Below are 27,260 nucleotides of genomic sequence, written 5' to 3' on the forward strand. Positions count from 1 at the left end.
CACTTTTAAAAATTCATTTATGAGATGCGGGCTTAATAAGCAAGGCCAGAATTTGAAGTTTGAAACAGTTATTCTGCAGGAAAAATACTTAACGTTTGTAAAATTTGTTTCTCAGGTCCAGAAATGCTATTCAGCAGTAGTTATGTATCAGCAGGTTTTAAAAACAAGGAACATCTTATCAATGATGCTTAATGATGCACCATCAATAACTCACTCTGAGACGTAAGGCGAGATATCGGCTTTTATTGACTGGAAGAAGGAACCAGGAGTGAGTGTCTATCATACAATGTCCTGGAGACTGAGGCCGAGCGTCAGGCCTCAGATTGCCTTTATACAGGGGTCTGTGGGAGGAGCCACAGGAGCAGTCAGCGGGGGGCATGTCCAAACATGCACACATAGTTCACCACACTTAACATTTTCAGTGATTTCATTGCAACAGGATTACTTAAAATGAAAAGTTTGCATCAATTTATTAATTCAAGGTTCAGTGAAGTGTGCATGAACAGCAGCATTCAGAACTTCCTGTTAAAACTGTGTATGTATAATTATCAAAGTGGTTACCAGCTTCAGAGAGAAATCATGTGAAGTCTGTCAGTTTCACTGTCATTGCATAGAATAACAATATATAACCTTGGAGTTAATTAGCAAGTCTAGCAGCATCCATGGTGGGACAAAAACAAAGTTAATATTTCAGCATTTAATGCTGCAGTCTGCCTCCTAAGATATATATCTGAATGAGAGATTGAAGTGGGGAACAGAGCAATACTTGAAAATAATGTTATAAACATCTGATATTAATTTTCCATATTTTGATATCTCAGGGCTGCAAGGCCCCATTGTATCTTTTGCCTAAGGATTCAATTTCATGCTGGTCCCACCTTTGCACCTCTCCCAACAGACCAGACACAAAACAATGGGCAAAGGTTGTCCACGGTTTCACCAGGACTTCCATCTGAAGAGGTGTGGAAGCAACATTGCTCAAACTTCACCTGCACAATTCTTCATATTTCATTTAATCTCCCTCTTCCTGCTCAATTACAGTGCAAGCCTTGTCAATATTTTGGATCAGAACCCACAATTACTCTGACAGTGGAGTATAGTTACTCACTGCTATTAATCTCATAAGCATACAGTACATCATTTTCAGTGCTACCCGCTGGGAGTTAAATCCCAGACAGTGAAGTGCAAAATGGTGAAGAACTGCAAAGTGGAAAGAAAGGTGCTCAACTACAAACGGAAATAAAATTTTGCTGAAGTTCTTTCTTTCTCTTTTCAATTTATGATCACAGGAGCCTTTTTAATTCCTTATTTTATTGCACTAATCATTGAGGGAATTCCACTGCTTCACCTTGAGTTGGCGATTGGTCAGCATTTCCGCAGAGGTAGCATTGGTGTCTGGAGATCTATTTCTCCCTATCTGGGAGGTATAGGTAAGTTCTCACTTCTGAGATTTAAAAAAATTTACTGTCTTAATTTAGCGAATGAACATCATTAATGTCCTTGAATAGATTGAATTTATACATCATTTGCAGATCTCCCAAGCTTGTTTACAATGAGAGGAGCTGTGCTATAGAATAGATTTTGATCTTGGATGACTATGAGCCTATTTGGCATGAGGTTAGCTGTTGACATTAATAAAGCTTTTTAATTAGGGAAAGGGAGTTCATTATTGTAGTAATTCTAACAAGGCACAAGCATCGGTAAAGACACGGACTTGCAGACTACTCATTCACCCAGTATTCGACACACCACAGGCTCTCTCTCTCTCCCTTAGAAGGGAAAAAGAGGTTTCCTCACTTCACAGCGAGACGGGAGACAGAACAAAACAGCTCACTGGTTTATGGTGTTCAAAGTCTGTTGCGTCGCTTTTTCCAAGCTCTGTGCCCAAAGAACTTGGGTCCCTGGGCACACAGCCAGCAGCCATCTCGCTGCTTTTGATCTTCTGTCTCCCACAACATATCGGTCAGCAGCACCAGCCTCGAATCAGCCTGTCTCCGGAGCCATGAAAATCCGGCACCCTGAAGTTGCGCTAGTCTTCCAGGCCACATCCTTGGCCTAGCGAAAAGCGGCCAGCCGTGAGGCCTTGAGAGTGGGTCCCATTTCCGCAAAGAACTGAAGTCAGCGCTTAACTCCAGGTCAGAATATCCCAAAGAACCTTGAAAGGGAAGAAAAGAGATATCAAAGATAGAAATAAAGCTGTTTCCAAAGATACAAGCAAAGGGGACATCATTAGACACCATCATCCTCCTGAGCTCAACAATTGTGGATGTTTGTGCTGTCTGTCTGCTTGGTTTACTTTTTGAATACTATGCACTGGAAAGATGCCTTACCTCCACCCCCCTCGCCACATTATCTTACCTCCCCTTTCCTCAAGTAGCATGTTGGATCTTTCCTTAAGATCCAACCTATGACCTTTTTAAAGGTGTGATTTTTTTTCTGTAATCTCTGTGATTTCAACTAGTCATTGCTGCGTCCAATTTCATAGCAAAATTGGTCAATGTTTTTATAAATGAATTGATTCCAGTTTCCACGCTGGTACACTGAAAATTAATAAGGTTTGAATTCATGCATCGGCCTGATGTATATTTGTGTGTATAGACCTCTCACAACAATAATGAGACAGGTAAATAGTTAAGTGTTGCTCATTAACAGATAAATGACACAATCCAGTAGCCATTAAAGGTAAGCAGAAGACCATCTTCTAATGCAAATAGTAAATACTCTCTCAGTAAGTTTATATTTGTAGATTCAATTGTCAAGTATGAAGTAATTTTTAACTTAATTACTTGTTTTAGCTCTGATCATTATCTTTGTTTTGTCACAGGCATTGCCTCGATGCTGACAGTTTTCCAGCAAGGGCTGTTCTATAACACCATCCTTGCATGGACCCTCTGGTATTTATTTCATTCATTTGAGGAACCACTGCCTTGGAAAAACTGTCCTTTAAACAACAACCAAACAGGTTAAAGATAAGGATGAGTTTAACTGTCTTCTAATTTAAGCTCGATGGCCTGCCTCCCTAACAGTATTTTTTATTCGCCAGATGCAACATGACCAACTTATTATTTAGAGTCTTTTCTGGTAATATTTCCAGATATCAAAGTCCAGGGCATTTTGCTTTTGTCCTTTGGTTTATCTGCTCTATGACATGTATTTACAGGAAAGATTTATCGTATCTGGGCGGATGTGGCCATATAATCAAAATCTGTTCACCACTGTGCTTTCTTTACATTCTAGCACCAGAGCACAAAGATTAGTCACTGTAATGTCCCTTACTTAGGCAATTGACACAACTTCTACTGGAAAATGGGAACTCCACCAGCAATGGGAGTTACCTATCACTAGGTGAATGTTCAGAATCAGTGGGAGTCTCAAGCATTCTTACTGGGTGGTCTGCCCTGACTATGTTCTTTCCACTGGAAATATATCACCTCAAGATTCATTATCAAACCCCTACATCCAATAAAAAAAGTATTGTGGCTATATAAATACTTAAATTAACTAACGGTCATGAAACTCTCACTGCTAACTGGAAACACTGACAGAAAGATGTTTAAAATTACAAATGCATTTCCGAGATTCCTTTAAATCCTCCTCAGTTGGTCCACATCTCATTCTCACCCAGTTCCATGCAGATGATAATGATCGGCACCTTACATCTGCTCGAGAATAAAATAAAAGAGTAGCTTTCTAATATCCCCTTTGTAACATTTTTATATTCTATTAGCGAGCTTTATATACCTAGCTGGGGGTGGCCTGAAACTCCAACTCAGCGTGAATCCAAATCCCACTGAAATAGTTCCCTTTTATTTTTATTACTATCTGAAACTAGTGGATTCTAAATGCGAGCTGAGTCTGATACAGGTGCTGTTGACATATAAGTGAGATTTTGTTGATACTGTAGAAAGAGTGCAAAGGAGATTTACAGCAGATACTATAGAAAGAAAGCAGAGGAGTTTTACAAGGATGTTGCCTGAATTGGGGAGTGTGCCTTTTGAGAATAGGTTGAGTGAACTTGGCCTTTTCCCCTTGGAGCGACAGAGGATGAGAGGTGACCTGATAGAGGTATACAAGATGATGAGCGGCATTGATCATGTGGATAGCTAGAGGCTTTTTCCCAGGGCGGAAGTAGCTAAAAAGAGGGGGCATAGTTTTAAGCTGCTTGGAAGTAGGGACCCCGGGGATGTCAGAGATAAGTTTTTCACACAGAGAGTGGTGGGTACATGGAATGTACTGCCGGTAACGGTGATAGAGGCAGATACAATGGGGTGTTTATAGAGACTCCTAGATAGGTACGTGGAGCTTAGCCCTCTTAGAGGTCTATGTGGTAGGATAATTTTAGGCAGTTTACAGAGTAGTTTACATGATCGGCAGAACATTGTGGGCCGAAGGGCCTGTAATATGCTGTAGATTTCCATGTGCTATCTTCTACGAATTGCAGGTGGCGTCATATGAGGAACATGGAAAAGAACTGGGTGTGACTAACAGTTTCACAACTGGCCTTTACTGTTCCCATAAGGGGGTAACATTTTTTGGAGTTTGAACTGGAATTACAATCAGGTTTCAAAGATTAAAGAGAAGTGTGGTTAACCAGTGTCCAGTCAATGTTATATGAGAAGTGAATATTTAACAGAGTCATTGCTCTGTTGGTATTTTGTTTATAACGTGGAATCTTAATATGAATACCTGCTACCATTCTCCATAAAATGTAAACAGTTCTATTTTTATCACAATAAAATTACCATTGACATATTTCAGTAAATTCCATGAGAAGTGTGATCGCAGCTGCCTACTCTGTACAGTTCCACTTTCTATATCTTTCCATGGAAGTTGTTTAACAATAATTTCCTCTGCTTGATAACAACAGTATCAGGGTAGAGAAATAAAAACAATGTACGGTTTTATATTAACTCCAAAAGCTGTACAGAGAAATTGCATCTCTCCAATTCTAGACAGTTGGTGAGATTCTGCTGTTGACATTCCTGGAAACTTGGTGCTTCGATTACTGCCCAGTTAGCTTCTGCTGACGATTACCAGTGAGCTGTTTGTTGTTCCTGACCTTAAACGGAATCAAAAGGAAGGGGAGTCCATTTCAGTGTACATTGCTGAATTGAAGAGATTGTCTGAACATTGTCACTTCAATAATGGGCTTAACAATGCACCAAAAAATAATTTAGTTTGTGGAATCTTACAAGAAAGAATTCAAAAACAGCTCCAGCTGAAGCGCAACTTATATTTAAAAGAGCAGCTGAAATCATGATTTCAATGGAAACTGCAAACAGAGATGCAGTTGAGTTGCATTCAGGAATGAAGGTGAGTGTGAACAAAATTGCAATGTCTAAACATGAACCAGCCTGGCTGAACAAATTGTGTTACCATTGTGACAGGGGCTCATATAAACTAGTTCAATGCAGACTTAAAAGCCAAACTTGCTGAAAATGCAACAACATCGGATGCATACAACAAGTATGTTGGGCAGACAAAAATAAATGGACTGCAGAAGGAAGAGGAAAATGCTAAGAAGTCAATATGGTGTTTCAAAAAGAGCACTAACCTGCATGCTGTTGATGAAAAATCTGAGAGTGACTCAGGACTGAATAGCCTTTAGATTTACAAAGTGAAAACTAGCAATAGACAAGCAATATGGCTTGCTCCAGAAGTGAATAGCAAATTAATTAATCTGTTCATCTGTTTCAGTCTTTCTACAGAATGTGTATGAACAGCATTTCAAAGATACTAATCTGAAGCCTGCAAATATCCAATCAAGAATTTATACTGGAGAAAAGATAACTCCAGTGGTAATGATGTTTGTAACAGTGAAATAGAACAACCAACGAGCCACATTGAGCTTTTAAAACCGGGAAGATCAACATTGTGGGGGCGTGATTGGCTGAGCCAACTACAACTGGATTGGAGATTCATTCACTATTTGTGTGTCACATCTCCTGCAATTAAGTCAACTGAAAGTCATAGAGTCACAGAAAAGTACAGCACAGTAACAGGCCATTCAGCCCATCTAGTCTGTGCTGAGCATTTTAACCTGCCTACTCCAATCGACCTGCACTGGACCATTGCCCTCCATACCCCTACCATTCATGTACTTATTCAAGCTTTTCTTGAATGTTGAAATCAAGCTCATATGCCCCACTTGCACTGGCAATTCATTCCATAATCCCACAACCCTCTGAGTGAAGACATTTCCCCTCATTTTCCCCTTAAATTTTTCACCTTTTACCTTTAGCCCATGACCTCCAGTTGTAGTCCAACCTAACCTCAGTGGGAAAAAATCCTGCTTGCATTTACCCTATTGGTGCCCCTCATAATTTTCTATACCTCTATCAAATCTCCTCTCAAACTTCTATGGTCCAAGAAATAAAGTCCTAATCTATTCAATCTTTCCTTATAACTCAGGTCCCCAGACCCGGCAACATCTTTGTAAATTTTCTCTGTGCTTTTTAATCTTATTTACATCTTTCCTGTAGGTAGTGACCAAAACTGTGCACAGTACTCCAAATTAGGCCTCACCAATGCCTTATACAACTTTAACATAATATTCCATCTCCTATGCTCTGTACTTAAATTTATGAAGGCCAATATGCAACAGGTTTCTTTGTGACTCTATCAACCTGTTATACTACTTTCAATGAATTATGGACCTGTATTCCCAGATCCCTTTGTTCTACCTCACTCCACAGTGCCCTACCATTCACTGTGTAAAACCTACCCTGGTTAGTCTATCCAAGGTGTAACATCTTGCACTTGTCTGCATTTTTCCAGCTGGTCCATATTCTACTGCAAACCACGATAGGCTACCTCACTGTCCACTACACCCCCAATCTTGCTGTTATCTGCAAATTTGCTAATCCAGTTAACCACATTATCATCTAGATCATTGATATGGATAACAAAGAATACCAGTCCCAATAATGATCCCTGTGGAACTCCAGTCACAGGCATCCAGTCTGAGAGGCAACCCTCTACTACAGCTCTCTCACAAAGCCAATGTCAAATCCAATCTTCTACCTCATCTTGAATACCGAGCAACTGAACCTTCTTACCAAACCTCCTACTTGTCGAACCTCCCACAGGAACTTGTCGAAAGCCTTGCTAAAGTCAATGTAGACAACATCCATTGCCTTGCCTTCATCAACTTTCATGGTAACTTCCTTGAAAAGCACTATAAGATTGGTTAGACACATCCTACAATGCACAAAGACTATCCTTAATCAGTCTATGTCTATACAAATACTCATTCACACTATCCATCCCTTAGAATAGCTCTCAATAACATTCCCTCTTTTGGTAACAGACTCACCAGTTTATAATTTCCTGGCTTATTCTTTGAGCCTTTCTTAACCAGCGGAACAACATTAGCTATCCTCCAATCCGCTGGCACCTCACCTGTTGCTAATGTTGATTTAAATATATCTGCTACGGGGCCCAACAATTTCTGCAAGTGCCTCCTGCAGGGTCTGAGGGAACACTTTGTCAGGCCGTGCCGATTTATCCACACTAATTTGTCTCAAGACAGCAAACACCTCCTCCTTTGTAATTTATAAAGAGGCCATGAAATCGATGGTGGTTTGTCTCACTTCTATAGATTTTGTGTCCATCTCCTGAGTAAAAACAGATGCAAAAAATGTATTTAAGATTGCCCCCATTTCATGGATTAATTAAGAAAAGCACTGGATGATGCCACAACTGTCTCCATGCTGAACACCATGAATCGTTGCCCAACAGAGAGCAAATAAGTTTTGTCCCCACATCTGTGCCTCTGGTTGAAAGCACATTGGACAAGGAAGGGACACGACACTGAGAGGAAGAGTGAAAGTGATGAAAGCAGTGGTCCAACTACAACTGTTGTTGTAGGCAACATCTCAGAATGCTTCTGATAGGTTAATCAGGCAGTTACTTGTGAAATGTTGGTTGGTTTTAGGGTGGAAGAGAGTTCAAGCAGTTGTAAGCATTTGGCTTTTGTGAATATAAAGATCCAGAATCTACTCTGCATGTATTAAGGTTATTGCATGAACATCAAGTGGGAGACGAAAAGCTGCTGGTAAAAATAGATGCAAACACCAAAGTCAAGCTGGATGAACGGAACACCAAAAACAAAGGAATCAATGGAGGTACAAAAACAGAGCATTCATCAGATGATTTTGTTGATGAGGAAACCAAGAGGAGAGATCAAATTGAAAAAGGAGCAATGGAAGGATTAATAAGGGAGTACTCCAGTAAATTAAACAGAGTTTCCAAAGATCAAGATGCACAAACTAGAAGAAGGAAAAGGAAGCAAGATGCCCAGGGTTATCAGACCACTTCACACAGTCTCAGAATCAACTCCTACAACCACCACAGAAGGAACCTCAGAACCAGCCAAGCAGAGTGATCTTGCATGTCAGAAAAGATACTATCTCACAGGAGTGAGAAATCCTCCACTTCGATGAAATCTTTGAGCCTGAGTGGGACAACATAAAATTTACCTTGCTGTGGATGTCTGTGTATAGTAGTTGTATTAATAATATACTGTGTATATAGTTGAGATGCATTCTCTGTTGAGTTAAAGTTTATAGCCAAGCCAGGAGGAGGGTTGTGTAGTTAATATTTAAGCAATATTTGAGTAATTTTGTATATATGCATTGATTGATTAAGCATTTTTGTCCATTTAAATAATTAGTTACTGGTTATATGTATCAATATGTGAATTGCATCAAGCTACCACATCATATGTACGTACCTCACTTAAATTAAACACAAAGTTAGATTCAATTTCCGAACTCCCACATCTTCCTTTGAATTAGTTTAATGTTTTGAAGTTACAAAACATAGCAAAGTACTTATCAGAGCTGTCAGGATAAATAGTAGGTTGAAGTCTACTCCCTATGGAGCTTATGGATAACATTCAGTGATACCACAATAAATGGTTTAATATTGTGATTTTTTTATTGTTCAAGCACAGTAGTCTTAATTTAAAACATTAAGGATGAGGTTAAGAATGAATGATGAATTGCTTAATAAAATCAAATATTCCTTTGTGGTTGTGATCAAGAATATATCATTGCAGGTAACAGTAGGTGTTGGTGAAGTGTTACATTAATATAACCATATAACAATTACAGTACTGAAACAGGCCATCTCGGCCCTTCTAGTCCGTGCTGAACACTTAATCTCACCTAATCCCACTGACCCGCACTCAGCCCATAACCCTCCATTCCTTTCCTGTTCATATTCCTATCCAATTTTGCTTTAAATGACAATACCAAACCTGCCTCTACAACTTCTACTGGAAGCTCATTCCACACATCTACCACTCTCTGAGTAAAGAAATTCCCCCTCATATTACCCTTAAACTTTTGCCCCCTAAGTCTCAACTCATGTCCTCTTGTTTGAATCTCCCCTATTCTCATTGGAAAAAGCCTATCCACGTCTGCTCCATTTATCCCCCTCATTATTTTAAGTACCTCTATCAAGTCCCCCCTCAACCTTCTACGCAATTTTAACATTACATCCCAACTCCAATACTCAATGCTATGATTTATAAAGGCCAACATACCAAAAGCTTTCTTCACCACCCTATCGACATGAGATTCCACCTTCAGGGAACTATGCACCATTATTCCAAGATCACTCTGTTCTACTGCATTCTTCAATGCCCCACCATTTACTACATATTCTTCATTTTCCGAGTGAAAGGGCATATTACAAAATTTGTTTCCTTGTGTCTGCATTGAGGGACTGAACAGACTAGAAAGTCCAGATAAAAGTCCTATTTGGTAGGTCAAATATGATGGCAGAATATAGTATTAATGGTAAGACTCTTGGCAGTGTGGAGGATCAGAGGGATCTTGGGGTCCGAGTCCATAGGGCTCTCAATGCAGCTGCACAGGTTGATTCTGCAGTTAGGAAGGCATATGGTGTATTGGCCCTCATCATTCCTGGAATTGACTTTAGGAGCCGAGAGGTAATGTTGCAGCTATATAGGACTCTGGTCAGACCCCACTTGGAATACTGTGCTCAGTTCTGGTCGCCTCACTACAGGAAGGATGTGGAAACTATAGAAAGGGTGCAAATGAGATTTACAAGGATGTTGTCTGGATTGGGGAGCCTGTCTTATGAGAATAGGTTGAGTGAACTTGGCCCTTTCTCCTTGGAGCAATGGAGGGTGAGAGGTGACCTGATAGAGGTGTATAAGATGATGAAAGCCATTGATCATGTGGATAGTCAGAGGCTTTTTCCCAAGGCTGAAATGGCTGCCACAAGAGGGAACAGGTTTAAGGTGCTTGGGAGTAGATACAGAGGAGATGTCAGGGGTAAGTTTTTTACGCAGAGAGTGGTGAGTGTGTGGAATGGGCTGCCAGCAACGGTGGTGGAGGCAGAAACGATAGGGTCTTTTAAGAGACTTTTGGATAGGTACATGGAGCTTAGAAAAATAGAGGGCTATGGGTAACCCTAGTAATTTCTAAGTTAGGGACATGTTCGGCAGAGCTTTGTGGGCCGAAAGGCCAGTATTGTGCTGTAGGTTTTCTATGTTTCTAATCAATAAACCAGAAAATAGCCTATGAAGGAAATAATATTGATAGAGTGAACTTCTTGTTCTATTTATTTAAGTCATTCAATTTAATGTTTCACTGGTTTGCCCAACATATACAAGTTCATTTATACTTTTGAGTTCCAGGATTATTCACACTAGAAGCTCCTATATTCTCCAAGTTGCTGGAAACATCATGACTCCTAATAATTTTGCATATTAATGCCTACTTTGTTCTGCATTTAAGTTTATTTATTTAGTAATGTTTTTGACACCTTGCCTTTGGGCAATTCTACTCACTATCTTTCATATTTTTTGTAGGGTTTATTGAAGAGTGTGAACAGAGTACTTCTGTAGATTACTTCTGGTACAGGGAGACCTTGAATATCAGTCCTGATATTAGCTCATTTGGAGACGGCCTGCAATGGAGGATGGTTGTGTGCCTTGTTGCTGCTTGGTTGGTTTTGTATCTCTGTGTTATTAGAGGGTTTGAAAGCTTTGGAAAGGTGAGTTTTTGATAAAATAGTACTTTAAGGGTACTTGTTACGTTCAGCCAGCATAACTTTATCCGCAAGATTATCCCAACCCTAATCTCTGAATTGTCATACACATTATTCATGCTGGTCACATTGAGTCTTAGTTTTACAGAAATATTCTGGCAGAGTTCTCGTTTATAATCCAGATAGTTTGAAGTGGCCAGGATCCTATCCAGGAGAAGGCAGGAGAGTGGGATTAAGAGGGATAATAATTCAGCCATGCGGGAATGCGGAGCAGACTTGATGGGCCGAATGGCCGAATTCTGCTCCTGTGTCTTATGGTCTTTTCCAAAAATCTATTTGGATCCAAATGATGGAGTGCAGACGAGGTCTGAACCCTTAAAAGATGTACTAGTTTAAATATAATATCATGAATGTTAATTTTCTCAGGACTCATTCAAAATAAACATATGTTCTGCAGATTCTATTGCAAGCAGCAGAGAGAACACAGAACACCATTAGTACCTGCATGTTATGTACCCGTCCAGTGAACCCAAACATCAACTCTATTTACCAGTCTTTATCATAGAGTCATAGAGCATAGATACAGGCCCTTCGGCCCTACATGTCAATGCTGACCTTTTTGTCCATGACTCTAAAACCATCCGCCTGTAGTGGCAAACTATACAAGACTGTACATGCTCTTCAGCCCACAATGTTGTGCCAACCTTTTAATCTATTCCAAGGTCAATCTAACCCTCCCTTCCCACATAACTTCCATTTTCTTTCATCCATGCGCCTATCTAGGAGTCTTTCGAACATTTTTAATGTATCTGCTTCTAACACCACCCCTGGCAATGCATTCAACACATCCACCTCCTGTGTGTAAAACACTTACTTCTGATATACCCCAAATTCCTTCACCTTAAATTTAAATCCATAAACATCTGTGTCCCTTTATACGGTGCCTAATTAGTTGACCGTCTAAATGGTCTTATGCATACAAAATGCATCTAATTTTACCACTTCCACCGGCAGACCTTTGCAGATATCAAACACTGTCTGTCTGTTTACATAAATACACAGATTTACATAAATACCGCTGTCTAGGCCTAATTGTTTAATGCTATTGTGTAGTGACTTTGGTTTATACCAGTTGTAGATATTAATATTGGGACAATGTATACTATGTTCATGTTCCGTAGTCTTGCAACTTACTCTTTTAATTCAGCATATTTCTGGTGTTTTTCACTTCTTGATTTCTGTATGTAATCTGGTTTGGAATGGCTGTATCTATTAAGTAAGTTGTTCCTGCTTGTTTATCCTGTAGTATTATATTCAGCCAGTTATTATGGATTGTCCGATCTGTTGTAATGGATCAGTTGTAATATAATTTGTAGTGACTCTAAAACTGGATCAGATTCATATTTATAGTAAGGTATCGTATCCATTATGAGTTTGTATTTTAAAGCAAGATTTTGGTGAATGATGCTTGTCACTTGATTGTGTCTGTGTAAGCAATCAGATTGAGTTAAACTGCTTCAGGATCCTATAGCGTATTGGATTGTTTCTCGTTTCTCTCGGCATTTCCTGCGTTTATCATCTTGTTGGTCTTTCATGTATTTTTGATCATTTTTTGTGTTAACCACCTGGTCTGGTATTGCCACAAGGAACCCCTCTGTTTCTGGGGAGAGGTCTCCGGCTCTGAGCCAGGTGTTTGACAATTTCTTGTCAACGTCTTGTCTGCTCAGATTATGGGGATGACTTCCATGGAGGATCATGCTCTTCCATTGCTTTTCCTCTATGGTGATAATTTCTTCATTTTTCTGGGCTGTGCTTTCATTTAAGTTTAGTGGTGTGTACTTCTTATTAGAATTGCATTTGCTTGCATAGAGTGCTGAATTCTGTTTTTATTGATGAAAATATATCCTTATAAGTTTTATCTGACTGTTGTGTAATTATTTAATGACTGTTATTCCTCTTCCTCCTCCTGCCCTAAAGTATTGTTAATCTAAGTATGTTTGAGTACACATTGTGTTTTCTAAATTTTGTCATTTCATTTCTTATTTTTCTTTGTAAATTTTCCAGATTGGTTTTGGACCAAGATATTATGCCAAAAGAATATGTTAATACCTAAGGCCTTTGTTATATTATTACTATTGAGCTCTGGCAGATTTTAAGCCTTGAAATACACTCAGTTGAAAATTTTCCCTTTATTGCACTATGATCCATTTTCTTTGGTTGTTGATATTCCAAATACTTACAGTATTTGCTGCTCAGTTTTATAGTCTACTAGCTCTATTGCATTTTTCATTACGTTTAACGTTCTGCACTTATCTGCCAATAGACAGACCCAGCAGATTCGCGGGTAAAGTTTTGCCTCACCTGGATAGACCATTTGGGGCCCTGAATGGAGGTGAGGGAGGAGGAGAATGGGCAGGGATAAGCACCAGAAGGAAGATTAGTGGGGAGGGACGAGTGGATAAGGGAATTGAGGAGGAGTGATCTCTGCAGAAAGTGGTGGTGGGGGAGGCAAAGATACATTTAGCAGTAAGATCCCTTCTGAGAAGATGGAAGATGTTGTGTTGGATGCGGAAGCTGATGGGGTGGTAGGCAAGGACAAAAGGAACTCTATCACTATTAGAGCGGCAGGAAGGTGGGGTGGGTGTAGATGTATAGGAAATGGAGGAGATGCAGGTAAGGGCAGTATCAATAGTATTATCACTGGTTCTTTACATCCTTGCATACTCTTAAGGCATCCTTTCTACTGTCTGTAAGTTCATTGTGGTTATCTAAGTGAGTGGTGGTTAGTTGTGAGATGCATGATGTTACAATTTTATATATATTTTGTAAACAAGTAATAGGATCAGAGCACCACTCAATCTGGGTACAGATGTGCTTGGATTTATTTCTGTTTTTATCCATGGGTAGTATTTTATTTCCCACCCTCCCTACATATCTGCAGAGCTTTCCTCAACCTACCACCTGGGGACACAAATAATGGGGACAGAAAACCTCATTACCTGCTTCAAGGGAAAATAAGTCAAGCTGTTATTATCAATTTTCTTTTTGTATTTGCACAGTTTGTTGTCTTTTGCACATTGGTTGTACGTCCAGTTGGTGTGGTCTTTCATTAACTTTATAACAGTTATTGAATTTATTGAGTACACCCGCAAGAAAATGAATCTCAGGGTTGTATATGGTAACGTGTGCACTTTTGTTGACCGTTTGTCAATGGAACTAGGTTAGTAAACACTATGCAACTCGTAATTAATTGAAGGTCACACTTTATTATCTCTGCACAAACAACAATGTAACTATGTTGACAACAATTTAGAACATGAATTCTACTGTTCCCTCTGTACCAATATTCATTCGGACTATTCTTCCAAGAATAACACCAAAATCGGGGATCTCCGTTGGCCAGATGATTAATTCTTTCTTTTCCCAGACCTGGCACAGGGGGTACTTCCTTGCAATGGTGATGCTCTAAAAAAAAGTTACTGCTGTTAGCACTATCAAAGTGTCCCCTTTTATATTCAGTCCTTATCAATTCAAATGTAGCATTCCAGAGTCATTGAATACACAACACCTGGTTGACCCTATTGGTTCTGGTTCAGGGCTACAACCCACATTAAGCCTCGTGACTTTAACTAGGCGACCCAGACACTGAGTCTAATGAGATTACAGATTGCTTCTCCAGTAGGTCTGGCACTTTACACAATAAATTGCTACTCGTCTGAGAATGGTCTCAGGTTTAGCAGGTCATTACCTGAAGCTCCTTGTGTCCCCATTCAAATGCTTCGATTAAATTATCAGTTCAGATTCTACAAGATGGGTGGAGTCTGCAAGGATGGTGCCACAAAGTGGGCGTCTGCATCCCACTGGCCTTGACTCATTCGAGTTCGGCATTTTCTTCAATATTTCAAATCAGCCATGGCCAACACCTTGATAGTAAATTTACTTTGAACTTTGATGTTTTTGTAGTTTCAATAGGGCAAAAAATGTCCCACACCCAATGATTGAGGTCATTAACCACAAATTATCGGTTGGAAGTTAAATGGTGTTCAGGTTTTATTTCCTGATGATTGGTTCTCATAAGCACAAGAGGTTCTGCAGATGCTGAAAATGCTGGAGGAAGCCAACGGGCCAGTCAGTATCTATGGTGATGATCAATCAGTTAACGTTTTATGTCAAGATCCTTAATCAAGACTGGAAAGGAAGGAGGAAGAAGACCAGCAAACATGCACAATGTTCACTGTTCCCTCCGTAGATGCTGACTGACTGGTTCTCATTCTAATCAATCCATAATTATGCAATCTATAATTTCATAATCCTACAAAGAAAATGCTGGAGGATCTCAGCAGAACAGGAGAGGAATAAGATGTTGATGTTTCAAGCTAAGACCCTTTATTAGACTGACTCTTTTTATCTCTCCATAATTGCTGAGTTCCTCCAGCATTTTGAGTGTGTTACTCTGTATTACGATGCAGGAATATAGAAGAGGTAAGGGGGCAGAGTGGAGAATAGAGGAAGTGGGATGGGGGAGGGGGAAAATACCATAAGATGGAGGAATTACTGTTCATGCCCTCAGGTTGGGGGCTACCTGGACAGAATATGAGGTGTTCCGCCTCCAACCTGAGAGTGGCTTCATCATGGAAGAAGAGGAGGCCATGGACCAACATGTGAGAATGGGAATGGGGATTAGAATTAAATCCTGTGTTTTGCAGATGGAGCATAACCTTGCAAGCAGAGGAAATGTTACACCTGCCCATTCACCTCCTCCTTCAGCTCCATTCAAACAGTAATTCCACGTGAGGCAACAGTTCATCAGTGAATCTGCTGGGGTTGTATGAGGTTGGGGGACCACATTGCTGAGCATCATCGCTTCATCCACAAAAAGCCAGTAGCCAACCATTTCAAATCCAGTCCCTATTCCCATTCACATAGCATAACTTGATGGCATGAACATTGACATCTCCAACTTACAGTAATTTTCCACTTCCCCCTTCCCCCTTCTTCAATACCCTACTCTGGTCCGCAACTACTTAAATCTCCTGGTGCCCCTTTTCTCTCCCTTTCCCCTATGGTCCATTCTCCACTCCTTTCAGATTCCAACTTCTCCAGCCTTTTAGCTTTTCCTCGTATCATCACCCAGTTTCATACTTCATCACCAATTCCCCACCCACCTGGCTTCACCTATCAGCTTCTAGTGTATTCCGTCCCCTCTTCCCACCTTCCTATTCTGTCATTTTTCCTCTTCCCTTCCAGTCTCAAAGGGTCATGGCCCAAAATGTCGACTGCTTATACATTTTCATAGATGCTGCCTGATCTACTGAGTGCTTCCAGCATTTTGTGCATTGATCTGCAAAATCTCGTGCATCCATAACTTCAAGACCACAGAATGATCAACAATTAAACAATTTCATATTTCAAACAGGGGGAAAACATTATTAACTAGTTAAAAACCTGTCCTTTTTTTGTTGCAGGCCATTTACTTCACTGCAACTTTCCCTTATTTTATACTACTCATTCTCCTTGTACGAAGTTTAACACTGCCCGGGGCCACTAATGGTTTAATCTACCTAATTACCCCAGACGTAAGTAAGCACACTTAGTTGTATGTCAATAATATGCATTAAGATTTTTCTTGGTATTTTTTTCTATGTGATTTAGATGTTGCCTGCAAGGCCAGTGTGAACTGCCTAGATCTAATGGATCCCTGAGCTGACACAATTTATGACAGCAATGAAGAGTCAACAATCTCGGTGGGTCAGATCGGATCACTTTAGAATTGCATACTGCACATTTGCTGCCCTGAGGACATTTTGCAACACAATGGAATTTTACAACAATTACAAACTGTGAACCTTATTATTGCTGATACTATTTTTATATGCCCAACTTATCTATGAATCAATAGCCTAGACCTTTTTATGTACTAGTGCAATAAACCAACTAAATTAAGTCTGTTCCTACTAATGTATCCCTCTGGTAATGTCAGTAATATATCTGAATTCTTTATTAGCAATTTTTATAGCAATTTCTTTGCCTAGACAATTCCAGATTTGAGGACAACTTGCTTCCACTCCTCTATAGTATACTAGCCATGAGGGCAGGCACAATGTTGCAAAATTGTGTCCATCTGGGGTGGCATGGTAGCCTAGTGGTCAGCACAATGCTTTACAATAGAGCGGACCTGAGTTCAATTCCTGCCGCTGCCTGTAAGGGGTCTGCACACTCTTCCCGTGACTGCGTGGGTTTCCTCCCACAGTCCAAAGACATACAGGTTGGTAGGTTAATTGGTCATTGTAAAAATTGTACAGAGATTTTCTGGGATAAAATCCGGGGATTGCTGAGCAGCATGGCTTGAAGGGCCTTTTCCGTGCTGTGTCTCAATAAATAAATAAATTGGCAAATTTACATCAATGCTCCACAGAAAGTATCAGGATCCATCATAGCTTGGTATAGCAACTGCTCTGCCCATCGCCTTGAGGAACTGCAGCGTGTTCTGGACATAATTCAGCATATCGCAGAAAACAGCCTCCCCTCCTTCGACTCTGTCTTCACTTCTCCCTGCCCCAGTAAAGCAGCCAACATAAACAAAGAGTCCACCAGCAGTACCTAGACATTCTTTCTTTCAGAGATTGATAGGTTCTTGATTGGATATGGTGTCAAAGGTTATGGGGCAAAGGCCGGGAACTGGGGTTGAGGAAGAGAAGGAAAAAGGATCACTCTTGATTGAATGGTGGAGCGGAATCAATGGGCCAGATGGCCTAATTCTAATTCCTATGTCTTATGGTCCTCTCCTTCTTCACATTAGGCAGAAGATACAAAAACCTAAAATCACATATCACCAGATTGAAAGATAGTTTCTATCCTTCTGTTATTGAACACTTCCCTTATTCAATAAGATGGACTCTTGACCTCAAAACCTACCTCGTTATGACTCAACCTCACTGCCCACCTACGCTGCACTTTCTCTGTAATGATAATACTTTATTCTACATTTTGTTATTATTTTACCTTGTGCTGCTTCAGTGTATTGTGGTAATGAATTGATCTGTATGAGCAACATGCAAAACATGTTTTTCACTGTAACTCAGTACATACGACGATAATTAACCAATTTACCAGTTTAAAATTTGCCTCTACTCCTCTACAGTGCACAAACCATGAGGGTAGGCACAGTGTTGCAAAATCTCAACATGTTGGTGACGCAAATGTGTTTTTGCTAACAGGGTGATGTACTAGCATGCCATTTATTTTGCTGCACTAATTGTTCAATTGCAATGGGTCAATTGCTACTAAATTCTGTCCAGTTTCACATAGGTTTGATACGAAATCAGTGGAATCCATTTTAAAATTTTATCAGATGTCCATGTAGGATTAAGGAAAATATACTAAATTTCAAGTGGGGAAAAATTCACAAGGAAATATATAGAGAAAAATCAGAGAGGAAGATAACAATGACACATTGAAAAAGAAGGGAAGTGAGAAATTAAGAAAAAGTTCATTCAAATTGACAAGTAAACACCAGCACCCACCTACATACCAAATGATTTGCTTCCAAGCTATAAATACCATAGAAGCTCAAGCATTGATGTGGAATTGAAAATTCTAATTGCTTCTGGAGTCAAATTGGTCCATTAATATTGACTAAACTTTGTGCAACAACATTAGACAGACCTTGCATGAGGAAGTGTTGCTATGAGCCAGTCAGACATCAAGTGGAACTGGCAGTTCAACTCTGAGAAGTTCAGTCAGGATGGAGATGGAGAAGCAGTGTAGTGAGGTGAGGGTCTGCATGAAGCATTCTAAAATAAAGAGGATAATCTTGAAACTGTTTTGAGACTGTAACAAGGATTTGGTTTAATTCACATCAGTTCCTCTTCACAAGAAGAGAGACCTCAGTGTTCCCACAGGCAACAAAGGAATCACAATATTCAGAGGACTGTCTGTTATTAATCGGGTTTTGCAACCATCAATTTCTGCTTGCACGCAACAACACAGTCATAAAGGAGCAGCTTGAATGGAGTTGTTGAGGGAAAGGTTGTGGTTTTATTGGAGGTTGATGCAGATGTCATCTCCTTTTTAACAGGCCAATGTAAATTCCTGGGGCCACATTCAAATATATTCACTGCTAGACTCCTCACACATACTCATATTTCAATGAGTTTTTCCTGCTCTGCTTAATATTTCCTGTTAGAACACACCACAAATTAATTTGTGAACCTTTTCTGTACCACATCTAAGCCATATTGTTGCTTTAACAAGTAGGCAAATATGACCTACTCAAGGTTTTGTCTCCTCTGAGACTAGTACCTGAGGATGATGGATTTTGGTTCTGTCATCTTATGGCTTAGCTCTCTGGATCTAGGAAAAGCGATGGAAGTCCTATAATGAGGGATAGTACATTTCACATCAGACATTGTACAGCACATATTTCTCTGGTATGACAATTTTTATGTATAGCTATGTGTTTCTATGAGCATAAGGCACTCAGGTACCTACGAAGAAAACCATAGTTAAAATCAAAGCTAATATAACTGGTGACTGTGTTTAGAAAGTACATGTATTCTCTGATTTAATTTCATTTTATTTCAGTTGACTGTTCTGAGCCAGCCAAGAGTATGGCTAGATGCAGCGACCCAGATCTTTTTCTCATTGTCTTTGGGTTTTGGAGGACTAATTGCATTCTCCAGCTATAATCCACTGAAGTAAGAATATTATTTTCTGTAATGGCCTTCACTATTATAACTAGGGAGCAAGTGAAGAAAGTGAGGAATTTAATAGGAGTTTATCAAGTCATTAAATTTATATTATCAACATATTTCCAATGAGATATACACTATTCATATTAAATTATTCTTTTTGCTACATTAACAGAGCTGCTAACCAAGCATACAAAAGAGCATCCATTAAAAATGTGAATAATTTAATTACATATAAATGTGCTAAGTATCCATATATTAATGTCCTTCAGTAAGGTGATAACTATGACACAATGGAAAAATGAGTAGGGGCAGCCATTTTCCACTTTTCAATATGGCTGACCATCTACTTGATAATCCTGTTTCCACTTCTCCTCAAATCCCCTGATCACTTTAACATTAAGAAATGTACCTTCCTCCTTCTTGACTAGATTTGCTTGGCCTCACTACCTTCAGTGACAGGGAATTTGACAAGTTCACCACAAACTGAGTAAAGAAATTTCTCCTGATTTTGCTTCAAAGTGTCATTCTGTCTGACCCCCCCCCCACCCCCCACCCCACTTCTGCATTCTCCAGCTATCAGGTTTACCCTCCCTTTATCTAATATACATAGCCCTGTTAGAATTTTATAGGTTTCTATGAGATCCTCTCTTATTCTTTTACAATCTAGTGATTAATTGAGCCAGTCTAACCTCATACATTAATCCATCTCACCAATCAGTGTAGTAGACATTCATTACCCACCCTATGTAGGAAGATAGGAAGAAGAAAAATTGCACACAAAACTCTAAAACAAGAGAAAATCCCTAGATGCTGGGAATCCAAGCAACCCACACAAAATGCAGGAGGGATTCAGCAGGCCAGGCAGCATCTAAATGGGGTTTCACCAAGCCCCTATGTAGTAGTAGTAAGTAATCTTCTTTCCTCAAGAGGTTTCCACCATCATTGAAGATCCTGACTAGCCAATCTAAATCACACCAAGTTGCTTTAAGGAGCAGCTGAGAGCATTTGATATGACAAAGGTTTTGCAACCAGACGGCAATCCTGCTGCAGTACTGTACTGCAGATCCTGGATGTGGCTGTGATAGTCATCCCAGTCCAAAAAGACAATTGCAAGGTGTCCACAGAGCAATGTCGTAGGCCCGATTATCTTCAGCTACTTCATCAATGAACCTCTTGCCATTTTATGATCAGAAATATGGATAATCTCTGAAGTATGAAGCATCTGATCTACATGAAGCAAGAACTAGACAACATGAGCTTATGGGTGGCGAGGAATGTTTGCGCCACAGAGATGCCGGACACTGACCAGCTCTAAACAAAAGATATTCAATGGCATCACCATTGCTGACCCCCCACAATTAATATCCTAGGATGGTCACCAATAAGCAGAAATACTACTAGACCAGTCACATAGTGTAAAAACACGAGAAAAGATGCTGTGTATTTTGTAGTGAAGGACTTACTGTCCCTCCAGGCACCACAAAGCCTTTCCATCTTCTCCAAACCACAAATCAGGGATATCTCCCACTTTCCTGGATGAGTCAGTGCCAATAACTCTTTAAAGCTCCACACCATTCAGTACAAAGCAGCCTGCCTGACTGGCACCATATTAACCATTCTAAATATATGTATTCCCCATCATCAGTGCACTGTGTAGTATTTCCAAAATAACTCAGCTGGCTACCTCTGACAATATCTCCCTAATTTGCAAGCTCTACTACCAAGAAGGACAAGGATGGAAGGTGCATGGGATCACCACCATGGAGAGGTTCCCCTTCAAGTCACACACCATCCTGACTTGGAAATCTATAGCCAGTCATTCTTTGGGTTTAAATCCTGGATCTTCCCACCCAACAGCACTGTGGATGTGTCCCATCATTAGGAGGACTGCAGTGGGTCAAGAGGTCATCTCATGACCTCCTCTACAAGGGCAGTTAAGGACGGGTGATTAATGTTGGCTTTGTTTGAAAAGTCCAGATCTTGAAAATGCGTTCATTAAGAAAAGCCCTTATTTAAAATGAGACTTGAACACTCAAAAATCTGACTCAGAGTTAAGGGTCAATTTGGGTAAGATAAGGAAAGTATCCTCAACACTAGATAAAGGCCTTCAATGCAAGATGCTGGTAGTTCTGAACTCAATTTTAATTTATCTATGGAACAGAATATATGACAGGTGCACTGAGATAAATGAATGGTTAGGTAACTGTGCTTTTATTACTAAATGAGAAACCCCAATTCATTCTGAGCGGAAACATGAGGAGTGAATCATTGATATAAACAGAAACTATCAGATAAATTAAATTTGTTTTCAGCTCTTGCTCAGAGCATAATCAAGAAAACTTCAAACAAAGTCATTTCTATTATTGAGTTACATTAATAAACTCAATCCTCACTAGCTTAACCATCCTAGCTAATAGTTCTAGTTTTCCCTATCTGGTATAAATCAACTGTCTGATGTATATTAAACAAAAATTTTTTCTGCTTTGAAGGAATGACTGTGAGGTGGATGCTGTGACAGTAGCTGTTATCAACAGCTTTACATCCATCTTTGCTTCCATCCCCATCTTCTCCGTACTGGGATTTAAGGCAACTATGGCTTATTGGGATTGCTTGAACAAGTAAGTGGAGTTCTACAAACTACTCTGTTTATTAAAATTTACGCCAGTTCATTCAAAAGTGTTCTACTCCAAAACCTTGGGTGTCTACAATTAAATGGCTAATACACCTTTGCTGTGCACACCTGAGGACCCATAGCATAATTTACACACTAATGCTTTTCGTGGCATTTTAGGGTCGAACTGATTTCGAGTCTGACCTTTCCTTAGAGATTTTGAAAGAGGCTATTTATATGTTGGGGGAAAGATTGATTTCACCCGTGTATGGATGGGGTTACCCACAATGATATGAGGGTACTGGAGTTGCCATACCCCATTACACAGGGAATGCCATAGTTGTATTCAGCAAAGGGACGGCGCTTACGAAGGATATAATGAAGTCTGGCATTGAAAAGAGTCACTGGCAGCTCTTGTGGAGTTGTTACAAGCCCAAAACCAAACCAAAGATTCAAGGATGTATCAAGCTGGGTGTGAAGGACATGTTGGCCGATTTTAAATGTTGGACAAGGCTGGATAGAGTGTGTTTCTGAGGAGAAAGGAAAAAGACCCCTGTATTGGAAGAAGTATCTAGATTCATTGGAAAGAGTGATAATTATTGTGAGGTGAGCTGAGGTGTGTCAGGAAGCAAACAGAAGAATGGGAGGTGAGTCCCATGGAACAAATAAAGTTGGAAGTAGCGTGGTGGCATAGGGTAAATCTGAGGACTTAGGGGCAGAGTGGACAGGGAACCAAGGCAGCCAAGAGGCAGAGAAACATCCACAAATTCTATACACAATGACAAAGCACTTTCTCTGACATCCCAGCCACAGAAGCAAAGGATATTACCATTAGACAAGTTTCATTTCATGGCCTTGCAAGTTTGTAGACAAATGGGATGTGTGAACTAACCTTTCAGCAAGTCTGGAACTCCTTAATCATTCTGTTCATATTTGTATTAACTTTTCTCAACAGGAATATATTACTCTTATCAAATGAATTTGACATTCAGGATGGAAATATTACAAAAGAAAATTATGGTAGTTGGATAAGTTATCTGAATGCTACCCAATATGACAGAATCACATTACTTGATTTGAAGAACTGTGACCTTCAGAACTTTCTTGATCAGGTACGTAATTCAACTTAATGCCAATTTTTGACACCCTTGGTTATTTTAGGTGATGTTTATGAAACAGAATCCCCTTCTCTGGAGGACACAAAGAATTGTAATATTCCTGTTGCATTCCAACCTGGATTTTCAATTGTATGATCACGTCTGCTGAAATGATTAAAGAGTTGCTCAAATCATCTAAGTTCCTGCTCCAATAGCAGTGATATGTTCCCACTGCTGAGACATCGAATTCTCATTTTAAAGTTACAATTGAGTTTGTTTCCTTTTTCCTAGTGATTCTAGATCATAACTCATTGCATTTTTCTCCAATTAATGTTTTTAACATTCCAACAAAACCCCGCAGTATCCTGTCTACAAAGGCCCTGATAAATAGGGAATGTGATCTATTACCCAGTTTTACCACTTTCCCTCGCCCAAACAACTTCAGTAGTTCATCTGATGTCTATGCATTCAGAACCATACAGAACAGTGAACATCTGCACTCATTTTTTACAATCAGACTGGATGTTAGAACATTAATGGTTAAGGAACAGTAAATAGCAACACAACTAGCTAAATGTTACGACAGTGTCATAAACTGTGAGCAATTGTCAAATGGTACAGATTATCTTGATTGACCAATTAATTTACAATGTTATTACCTCACCTTGTATCTCAATAATGTTGACTCTGCATATTCTATTTTAGTAAAACAAAAAGCGCTGATGATTAGCAAAATATTCCTGACTCATACGTAGAAAGTGCTTGTTATCAGCTTATCAGAATAAAGAGGTATTTACGGAGAAAAAGTTATTTTATCTTCAATGGGATCCTACCGCCAAATACACCTTCAGCTTCCCCCCGCCCAGCCCAGCTCTCTACTTTCTGCAGGAATCACTCCCTCCGTGATTCCCTTGTCCAGTTGTTCTTCACCATGATTCTCCCTCCTGGTACTTTTCCCTGTAGGTGCAAGAAATGTTGCTGTTGCCCATTCACCTCTTCCCTTACCTCCATTCAGGGCCCCAACCAGTCTTTCGAGTGAGGCAACATTTCACCTGTGGCCTCCTCTACACTGCTGAGACTCGCTTTGTTTAGCTCCATGACCAAAATGTGGAATTTCCCAGTGGCCAACCACTTGAATTTAATTGAATTGAATTGACTTTATTTCTTACCTCCTTCCCATACTTGGGGAGTAAAAATCTTTACGTTACGTCTCCGTCTAAATGTGCAATGTGCAATCATAGTATTTTATAATAAGTTATAATAAATAGAACAATCAATGTAACATAGAAATTTACTCAAATCAGCATGACTTCATCAGTCTGATGGCCTGGTGGAAGATGCTGTCTCGGAGCCTGTTGGTCCTGGGTTTTATGTTGCAGTACCATTTCCTGGATGGTAGCAGCTGGAATGGATTATGGTTGGGGTGACTTGTGTCCCCAATGATCCTGCGGGCCCTTTTTACACACCTGCCTTTGTAAATGTTCTGAATCATGGGAAGTTCACAACTACTGATGCACTGGGCTGTCCGCACCACTCTCCACAGAATCCCGCGATTAGGGAAGTACAGTTCCCATACCATGCAGTGATACAGCCAGTCAGGATGCAATCAGTTGTGCTACTGTAAAAAGATCTTAGGATTTGGGGGCCCACGCCAAACTTTAACCGTCTGAGGTGAAAGAGGCACAGTTGTGCCTTTTTCACCACTCAGCCGGTGTGTACAGACCACGTGAGATCCGCGGTGATGTGGATGTCAAGGAACTTAAAGCAGTTTACCCTCTCGACCCCAGATCTATTGATGTCAATAGGGGTTAGCTCATCTCCATTCCTCCTGTAGTTCACAACCAGCTCCTTTGTTTTTGCGACATTGAGGGGGAGGTTGTTTTCTTGACAACACTGTGTCAGAGAGATGACTTCTTTCCTGTAGGCCATCTCATTATTGTTTGAGATTAGGCCAATCAATGTAGTGCTGTTGGCTAATTTAATCACCAGATTAGAGCAGTGGGTGGTGATACAGTCATGGGTGTACAGGGAGTAAAGGAGGGGATTTAGAACACAACCCTGAGGGGTTCCTCTGTAGACAGTCAATTCATATCTCCATTCTGACATTTTGCTCCTCCTCTGTCATGATGAAGCCACTCTCAGGTTGGAGGAGTAACACCTCATATTCGGTCTAGGTAGTCTCCAACTGGATGGGATGAACATTGATTTCTACAGTTTACGGAGATTTATTCCCCTTCCCCTTCCTTCTTCTTCATTTCCCCACTTTGACCTCTTCCCTCTTTTCCTCACCTGTCCTCCCATCTTCTTGAATCCTTGTAAAATGTTCATGTTGATCACTGATATAACCTGATGCAGGCCAGAATTTCTTCCATTCAGCTTTGAGTAATTCAATGGATCAATGGGTCTTTGCCAAAGAAGCATTTGGAAGTCAAGGTAGTCAATAATGTGACAAGAGAACAAAGTATTTTAATGAAATGGGTTAACGTCATATTACTAAGGCCACAAATCGAGCTTGCATTGCGAGTTTTGAATAATGTCATGTGATCTTTCATGAGAGCAGTTCAACTCATTTAAATTATCTCCTCAACACTGCACTGAATTTTTAATTTCAATTTCATGTTCTCAACTATGGAATGAAATTTGAACCTGACCTTCTCCTTTAGATCGCTACACTGAGCCAACCTTAACTTCTACCTAATATGAAAGCTGAAATACCAGTCAATTTCAACTTTTTCTGGAACAACACACACAAAATGCTGGAGGAACTCAGCAGAGCAGGCAGCATCTATGGAAATGAATAAACAGTTGACATTTCAGTCCAAAACCCTTCAACAAGACTGGAAATGAAGGGCAAGATGCCAGAACAAGAAGGTGGAGGGAAGAGGAGTACAAAACTAGAAGGCAAAGCCAGGTGGGTGGGGGAGGAATGAAGAAAGAAGCTGGGAGGTGATAAGGCAAAGGGCTGGAGAGGAAGGAATCTGATAGGGGAGGGGAATGGATTGTAGGGGAAAGGTGAAAAGAAGGGGCACTGAGGGAGGGGGGGAGATAGACAGGAGGAGAAGAGGGAAGTGGCCACCAATCCTTTCAAACCTGCCCCACCATTCAATACGGTTCACAATTTGCTACAGCCGGCCTATACTGACCTCAGTTTCTATTGGTGCCAGTTCCTCACAACCTTCAGTTCCTGTCTTTCAAATATTTATCTATCTCCACCTTAGATATATTTAATGACTTAGCCTCTACCACCCTTGGAGGCAAAAAAATTCCAGAGGTTCACTAACCTCTGAGAGAAACTTATACACACCTAAGTTTTAAATAACTAGACCTTTATTTTGTACTCTGTCCCCTTATTCATGTCTCTTCTACTAATGACAATATTTCAACATCTGCTCTGTCAAAGCCCCTGAGGATCTAGTATGTTTGAAAAAGGTTACCATGCATTCTTCTAAACCCCATGGAATACATACTCAAACCTCCTTGCCTCTCTTGATAGAACAAGCTTCTCCTCTTAGGAAGTAGCCTGGTAAGACTCCTTTGGACTGCCTCCAAATCTTTTATATCCTTTCGTTTTTCATGAAGGGACTAAAGTGGTGTGATGCGCTTCAGGTGTGGCTTCACCAACACACCTCTACAGCTGCAATAAAAACCTCCCCGTTATCAACCTGCCTGTTAACTTCTTGTGCCTCCTGACCTAGACACCTCTGGACTCCCCTCATCTCTTCCATTAAGATAATAATCCACCTTTTGATTCTTCTGACTGCAGTGCATGAGCTTGCACTTTCTTACACTAACCTCCCTTTGCCAGGTTTTGCCGTCACTCATACCATCTATATC

General features: G+C 40.2%; 1 protein-coding gene across 4 annotated transcripts in view; it reads left to right on the forward strand.

Annotated features, from left to right (window-relative positions):
* The window catches only part of LOC132378399 (sodium-dependent neutral amino acid transporter B(0)AT3-like), a 52,096-nt gene that overhangs the window by 13,214 nt on the left and 11,622 nt on the right, over positions 1-27,260 (forward strand). For 2 of the 4 annotated variants that reach the window (XM_059945289.1, XM_059945286.1), the window contains exons 2-8: positions 1,290-1,430; positions 2,825-2,962; positions 10,847-11,031; positions 16,491-16,601; positions 19,609-19,721; positions 22,208-22,336; positions 23,285-23,441. In XM_059945289.1, coding sequence (XP_059801272.1) covers positions 1,290-1,430; positions 2,825-2,962; positions 10,847-11,031; positions 16,491-16,601; positions 19,609-19,721; positions 22,208-22,336; positions 23,285-23,441 — 974 coding nt within the window. The remainder of the gene's footprint in view (positions 1-1,289; positions 1,431-2,824; positions 2,963-10,846; positions 11,032-16,490; positions 16,602-19,608; positions 19,722-22,207; positions 22,337-23,284; positions 23,442-27,260) is intronic. The other 2 variants (XM_059945287.1, XM_059945288.1) reach the window with 2 other exon arrangements.

The sequence above is a fragment of the Hypanus sabinus genome, chromosome 20 (assembly GCF_030144855.1).
Source record: "Hypanus sabinus isolate sHypSab1 chromosome 20, sHypSab1.hap1, whole genome shotgun sequence".
NCBI classification, from domain to species: domain Eukaryota; kingdom Metazoa; phylum Chordata; class Chondrichthyes; order Myliobatiformes; family Dasyatidae; genus Hypanus; species Hypanus sabinus.